Raw genomic sequence first — 8,027 nt, 5'->3', positions numbered from 1 at the left:
GGTACTCTATATAATGCAGTACATATTTCCTCCTTATTATCTTCTCATTTATCAGTCAGATAATGTTATATCTATAAATTAACTGTGCTGGTTTGAATTGTGTTTGGTTTATACTGTGCTTGGTTTGGACCGTGTTGAGTTTAACTGTACCTTTTTTAATTGTTTTGTTTATTTTTATTTGGTATGTTTATTTGTTTTGTGATTATATAACAAGTCATACACTGAATTTCAAGATGTTAACCTATATAATAGTCTTCAAAATTTACGTGTTGACTAGAATGTTTTTTTTTTACAAAACTTATAGACATATGTTTAACCTATCTTCACTCTAATTTTCAGTTCTTAAAACTTACAATAGCACCTAAAAGTAGGTAGGTATAATAGTATTAGGTTGTGAAATAAAAAAAAACACTGTTTTAAAATATAAAGTATCCGGTACTTGTATGATTAAATCTTGTTCGGTAGTACTATTAATGTTTATTTTAAAGTAATACCATCACTTTCAGTCTAAATAATTCATTTTGACCTGTGACCTTGCAACACCCTACTGTACTACATAACAATAATAATACATCACTGTATTTTTTATGACAATAAATAATAATTAAACGTCATAATGCACATCAAATAAAAATAGTATACTTATTAAGAAACTCTTAAAAAACTTGGGCTACTACAATATAATGTATTCCATAATGCTGTACACTAAATATACAGTGTGGGGACGCACAGTGGGACAGATGGCCGATCTAGGTTGAACAAATTTGAAACTTATCCTATCTTATCAGAAATTTCACGCTGATCACGAAAATGGCATCGAGGTCGCACAGGACGTAAAATATCTTTTTTCTCAGTTTAGGCTTTAATAATCCAGTCGGAAACCAATATATCAGTACATACATATTGTACAATAATATTGTTTAAAGACATTGTATGTTTAAAGGAATTATTAGTTAGGTAAGGTTATTACATAAGTTATGTTAGACCGTTAATTACCCCATCAGTTTTCACTGGTATTGCCCCTATCAGACTATTTTTTCATAAATGTATTTAATTAAAAGCTGTAATATTTAGGTATATTATAAGAAAATAATTGCAATCCTTGCCAGTTTGTGATATATTAGGAACAGTCAATAACGTAAACAATTAGAAAAGCTTAATTTGAGATGAGTTTTAATGTGGAAAAATATTACAACAAAAGTGATATAAAAATTGATTATTATTTTTTGGTATGAAAAAAGTTGTTTATCATTTTGATACATCTGATATAAGGTTTTGGTAACAACAGTTTTTAAATTATGTGCTCATCTAAATTTTAGCTATCATATTTTAAGAGATATGCCATTGACCTGTATTACCACTGACTGATATTCCCCATAAGTAATTTTAAATTTAAAAGAGTGTACATTTTTGGGTGGTTTTCTCGATTTTGAAGGGGAAGGGTTAAATTTTTAATTTTTCGGTCAAATAAAGTACCTTTCAGGTACGATCACTGATCTATAGAGTTGCTACACGGAGAAATCGGTTGAGAATATCGTGGGTCCAGATAAAAAAAAAAAAACACATTGTGAGAACAATAACTCTTCAGCTCCGCATCAAAGCTAAATTAGAGAGAAATAAATTACAGTAAACGGACGAACAAATTGGCTCGATTTTCTTAAAAAATTCGAGTAAAAGAATGACTAATTAAAAAAATTCTACTTTTGCGCAAAAATGCGCTGAAAACCTGATACATAGTCTGATAGAGAATTAAAATACCTATCTAATGGTGGAAGAATTGCTCTGGCCTATTGTGGCCATATGTTACTTTTTTGAAAAATTGCCCAAAATTGCTTTCGCGTCTAAAGTTTCAATATAATATTGATAGAAAATATTATGTACTAATCAGTATTAATGTATTTATGTATTAACAGTTCATTAAATAATAACATTATGGATACATCTCTTGCTATTATACTTTTATTGTTAACTCAAAGCACACTACTTTATTCACAGGCAATGTAATTCGGTTTAATTGTTTAATTTAGTTCTTGTTCTTTAATTTTCTTGAACATAAGGCAAAACTCCGGTTACCATTGAAAATAAGAGGCTTTGTTTTTAATAAATTTAATTTTAATTTACGTTCAGGATATAAAATATGTTTCACACTTATATAAACAAGTAAACATCGTACAATATATTTGCATACTGCAAAACTTCGTTAGATTTTACAATTTTGTTAGTTAACAAATCGCAAGAAAATCACTTTTAAACGGTTGCTGTAACATAGGTGTTCACAAGAGTTTTACCATAACTTCAAAAGTTACTAGTAAGTATTTAATACATTTTTTACTAAGTTTTGGTGCTTGGTTTTGCAATAAATTTTTAACCGCTTAGCTAATATTATTTAAGACTATATTACAGAAACTATTTACCATTCTATTCGTGTAGCATGTCTATAGATCAAAATCGAACCTAAAATGTGCCTCATTTGGCCCAATATCCATAAATATAACATACAAAATCAGGAAAAACAACCAAAAAAATATGCATATTTTTCAACTTAAATTAACATAACGCAATATGTTAGTAAAAAAGCAGATATTTATTTTAAAACTAAAAGCCCATCAAATGTATACATTTTAAATTTTCAAGTTTATTACCGCTCTGTAAGTATCATTATTTAAAATAATTAAAATAATTCCAGATTTCTATGAAATCTTCTTTGATTAGATACAGTGCGCATTCAATTAAAAACCCTTTATAAACTTCATGTAAAATATCGTTAAGTAAAACCATAGCAGTTGTGATTTCAATTATTTAGGGGCTAAGTAATATCATGCATAATTGTATTTTAGCTTTGACGCAGTGCTGCGGTATTGTTTTTCCAATGATGTGTTTTTTTATTTGTGTTTTTGAACATTTGAATTTGCTTGTTTGATAATACCATATTGTTACAGATATATGTACACATTATATTGTGTACTTTTACATACAGTCTGTAGATAACAGATGTATTACTACTGTCAAAATGAATAAGAACTCATTGACAGTGATGATGTGAAACAGTTTATTTGTATAGTAAATGATTTAATTTGATTTTGTTTTATAGAAGAGGCCTAATCTTCGATTTACTAAAATTATAAAAAAAACAACATGTGACACTGTAATCAATTTATCTATATTGTTATGGATATAAGTGTCAAAATTGTTAACTATTTATGTTAAGTAACGCACAACGAAAAGATTTGAATACTTTTATTTGAACAAAATAATAATTACACGAACATAGAACAGGTCAACCCCAACTGTCTCCGTTGCAGGCCACCAACCGACTAACTAACTCTAACCTATTATACACAATCATTAGATATACATAATATGAGATAACACTCGGCCTTCCTGCTATTTTGTTATGTCCCCATAACAATTACAAAAAAAAACAGATAACTTTTAAGTCTTACAAATTAATAACTAATCCAGAACAATTAATAACAATTACATTTTATACAAGCAAAATTTAAAAAACAATTTTTTTCTCTTTTTTTTTTCTCTTGTGAGTTTTCTTTAGAAAGACACATAATCGGAAAACTTCGCTGGTTTCCTCTTCGTCCTCACTGGCCTCTGTGAACTGATTCCCTTGGGTGTCAAGTCTTCTTCCGTGACCGTTTTAATTTCGTCTGGCATCTCCTGTTCTTCAGCTGGTCTTTGAAAATCGACTTTCTTAGGTGTTGAATCTCCTACCGTGGTTATGTCATTTCCGTCCGACATTTCTTGGTCTTCAGCTATCACCTTCCAAGATTTTAGTTGAGACACATGTGCAGTTGTTATATAGTGCCTGTTCTTTTCTTGGGATAATTGTTCTACACGATAAACATCTCCCGGCAAAACTTCCACAACTACTAATGGGCCTCGGTAACGGTCTTGTAATTTGGTCGATTCTCCTGTAGCAGTAGGGACCCTGGTCATCACAACTATCTCTCCTACCTTGTAGTGTATGTGATTGTGAAGATGAGCATTAAACGCCTTCTTGGTTTTTTCCTGAGACTTTTCAACTGCGGTCTTAGCTTCCTCTCACAATTCAGCAGGACAAGTCCACTCTTCAGACGAAGTCGACAGCTCACGTAGCGGTCCCAAAAAAAATCTAGGACGATAGCCATGAAGCAGTTAGAACGGAGTACGACAACTGACTTTACTCTCACTGTTATTTATCTGTCGTTGTACTTCTCCTAAAAGTTGGGCCCAATCCGCATGCTCCTCTATCTGTGTAATCAACATAGACAACACAACGCTGTTAATCCGCTCTACCTGTCCGTTTGCTTGAGGTCTTCGAGTAGAATTTAACACATGATAAATGCCCATCTTCTCACAATTTCATGAAAAGCATGTGATGTAAAGCAGGTTCCTCTGTCAGTGATGAGCCTTCTCGACAGCCCATACTTCTGTACGAAATCACTCATGTGAATCAACACATCTTCCGTACTAGTGTCCCTGGCAGCATAAAGACAGACATATTTGGTCAGATTATCTACCATTACTAATATGTATCTTTCTCCTCTGGCTGTCCTCACAAATGGCCCGACATGATCCATGTTTACCACTTCAAACGGTCTATGCGCAACTGGAATCGGATGTAATAGCCCTGGGCGTCGCCCCCTTGGCTTTTTGGACATTAGGCACTCCATACACATGTAGATGTGCTGTTTTACATACCTCCGCAACCCCACGAACCAATAGTCTTGCAGTATATTGCTCACTGTTTTGTCCACTGACAGATGTCCATTAAGGTCATGCGAAGCAACTACAACACTCTTCCGCATGCTTCTCGGCATAACAAACAGCAACTTCCCTTGATGATTTCGATAAAGCAGCTGTCCTTGTAGCATAAAGTGTCTTACTTCACCTCTCTCTGCTTTCGAACGTTCATCTTCCGGTTTCTTTAATATGTCAATCAGTTTTTGTATCTCTTCATCTGTCACTTGAACCATAAGTATTCGTTCCTGTTGTTCTAACGATACACAAACATCCAGACGTCCAGATAACACCTCATCCAACGTTTCTTCCTCATGTCCATCAACTGGAGCTCTAGATAAGGCGTCGACATGTGTCATCTTAGTTCCGGCACGATGTTTGATATCAAAGTCATACTCCAGCAACAGATCATGCCAACGTTGAATTTGTGGATGTGTATCTCGGTGGGTCTTCAAGTAAACTAATGCTTGGCAGTCAGTAATAATCATAAACTTCTTACCTATCAAGAAATGTCTCCACTTATTCACTGCCCAGACAAGACACATCAAGTCCAACTTACTGGAATGATACTTGGACTCTGGTTCTGTAAGTCTCTTACTGATGCATTAGACAAGTTGTAGAGGACGGACTCCATCTCCACTCTGTAATAACATAGCCCCTAAACCTAAAGAACTGGCATCCCTTCACCGACTACAAAACCAAGAAATTCAATTTGCTTCGCCCCAAACGAACACTTGGACGGCTCTAATGTTAAATTAGCTTCTCTTAACTTTTCCAGGACTAATTTAAGTTTTCCCAACATATTGGTCCAATCTTCGGCGTCTATGACCCAATCGTCCAGGTAGTGCTTCACTATTTTGTTCCGTAGTTTTCCCAACACCTTGTGCATGAGTCTCGTAAACTCACCCGGCGCACCAGCCAGACCAAACGCAACTCTAGCGAATTGTCCAGTGTCATCCGGAGTGATAAAAGCGGTTTTCTCTTGAGCTGACTCGCTTAATGGAATTTGCAAGTACCCAGTGGCCAAGTCTAATTGCGCAAACATGTTCTCTGACGCCAGTGCCTCTACCTGTTTCATCAAGTCAGGCAACGGAAAATTATTCCTCTTTACTTGTTTATTTAATCGGCGATAGTCTACGCATAGTCTATTTTTGTCTTTTTGTTTGACTAGAACAACTGGACTTGCGTAAGGAGAATCCGTGTCTACTACCAGTCCATGTCGTTTCCATTCACTTATTATCTCGGCGATTGCCTCTCGATCCGCGGTTGTAGTTTTATAAGGCCGGCAAGTTACGGGCTCACTCCCCTCCGTCTCTTGAATGTTCATGGATACCAGCCCCGGACTTTTATCTTCGCTTGATAAATTATCCGACTGATAACCAACCGACGGAGCAGCATGTTCCTTACGGTTTCTTACTAGTTTCGCATTACTAGAACGGAGAGCGTTCATCCTCGCCCACTCCAATAAGTCCGCCAACAGACTATCTTCGTTGTTATGGACTTTACTTAAAGCATACATGGCTAACTCTTTTGTATAAATGCCCTGTAACACATAATCACGTGTCTCTTCGAACTTCAGTCCCAGTTCCCGACACAAACGCACTTTGTCTTGAAAGTATACCATGATGTGTTCATCGCGACCTTGATGTCTGTTTGTCAAAGCATCCCATCTGTCGGACATTCGAACTTCTCTGATAAAGGTGGTTTTGAACTGCGAAACGAAATCGATCCAGTCTTTAAAATCTCTGGCTGTGAACCAACTCTTTGCGGCTCCAGTCACATGTGCGCGTACAAACTGAAATCGGAACTTGAATGGCCACTCATTTAGCTCAGCGGTACCTTCAACTGTCTGTAGCCAGTCCATCGCATCATATGTCGATTCGCATCCATCGAATAACCTTACTGTTTTATCTATACGATATTCGTTTACCGTTTTCGATTCACCATCACTCGACCGCGATACATTTTCGAGTGCGCGTACCTTTTCTTCGGAACTTTAAATAGTTTTCGGATCGTCTGATCGGTTATCGCGTTGTAGAAAAGAACAGAAAGCTGATAACGACGTCGGTCGCTTACCGTACTAATCGTTGTTGATAACCACGGTTACTGAGTGGTCACCAAACGTCGCGCCAAATCGTACTAACTACTAACGCTTTGTTTCAAATCCACGTGACAATGTCCTCGATTCTCGGCAAAACGGTCGTTTAACTTCGGATTTCGTTTTTCAACGGCCGCGACCCGAACTCCAAATACTACAAATCAACAACTAAAGCTGTTGCGATCGTATAAAACAAAAAAAATCTGCAAACTACGCGTCGTACACGCCACGTCGGCTTACCGTACACGCTACGAAGTCGTCAGTCGTTTTCGACGCACAGATTACTTTATCCCACTTCTGAATTTATGTTAAGTAACGCACAACGAAAAGATTTGAATACTTTTATTTGGACAAAATAATAATTACACGAACATAGAACAGGTCAACCCCAACTGTCTCCGTTGCAGGCCACCAACCGACTAACTAACTCTAACCTATTATACACAATCATTAGATATACATGATATGAGATAACAAAATAGAATCTTTGTAACGGGTTGATTCAAGAAAAACTTATCCGATTGACATGTTGAGTTTTCCAATCCACAGAACATGTTATAATTTTGTAACAAAATCCTTCTTAGTTCCGCATCAGAGCCTATATAATTAATTAACAACTAATATAAATGTCTAAAAAAGAAGTGTTTTTGTTTATAATTTTTTTGCAGATAAAAATGAAACGTGTTTGTGTTTTGCTACCACTGGTCTTTGCTAGTGTTTTAGCAGGTCGCCCAAGTAAGTTTTATTCAACTTATTTTCACACGAGGTAATTAAAATTTAATGACTAACTTTCCTACAGTGTCCTATGAGCAAAAGGTCTATAGCACAAGTCAGTAATTTTTTTTTATCATACAAATTTTAACTAAATGTTTTAATATTTATATATACTTATTTTAAATAATTTATTACAGACATAATAATCGCGAGTGCAGGAGGTAAGATGTATTTTAAATTAATATACTGCCACGTAATGTTTATTGTTTTGTCAAGTTTTCCTGAAAATCAGATGATTTATAAATTAATAATTATAGCTTCTAAATTCTGTTCAGACGAAGAGTGCACAAAATGTATAGTCTCAGTGTTTTAATCACTTTGTAAATACTTTATGTGGCATTTTCTGTAATTTACTTAGAGCACGCTTAGCTATAGAAATTGATAATATTTAGCTTATCTAGAGTGAAAAATGTTAAATGGTCAA

General features: G+C 35.2%; 1 protein-coding gene across 11 annotated transcripts in view; it reads left to right on the top strand.

The window, feature by feature from the left end:
• The window catches only part of LOC126846921 (uncharacterized), a 44,481-nt gene that overhangs the window by 13,281 nt on the left and 23,173 nt on the right, over positions 1-8,027 (top strand). For 3 of the 11 annotated variants that reach the window (XM_050586802.1, XM_050586807.1, XM_050586808.1), the window contains exons 1-2: positions 2,234-2,308; positions 7,498-7,564. In XM_050586802.1, coding sequence (XP_050442759.1) covers positions 7,504-7,564 — 61 coding nt within the window. In that variant the 5' untranslated portion in view covers positions 2,234-2,308; positions 7,498-7,503. Of the gene's footprint in view, positions 1-2,199; positions 2,309-7,497; positions 7,565-7,628; positions 7,659-8,027 lie in introns of those variants that run through there. The other 8 variants (XM_050586814.1, XM_050586816.1, XM_050586801.1 and 5 more) reach the window with 4 other exon arrangements.

The sequence above is a fragment of the Adelges cooleyi genome, unplaced genomic scaffold (assembly GCF_023614345.1).
Source record: "Adelges cooleyi isolate 19-005CV unplaced genomic scaffold, UGA_ACOO_1.1 ACOO_flye_CR_arks_rails_tigmint_CR_PRNA_9, whole genome shotgun sequence".
Lineage (NCBI taxonomy): Eukaryota > Metazoa > Arthropoda > Insecta > Hemiptera > Adelgidae > Adelges > Adelges cooleyi.
This window is presented reverse-complemented; position numbering and strand designations above follow the sequence as displayed.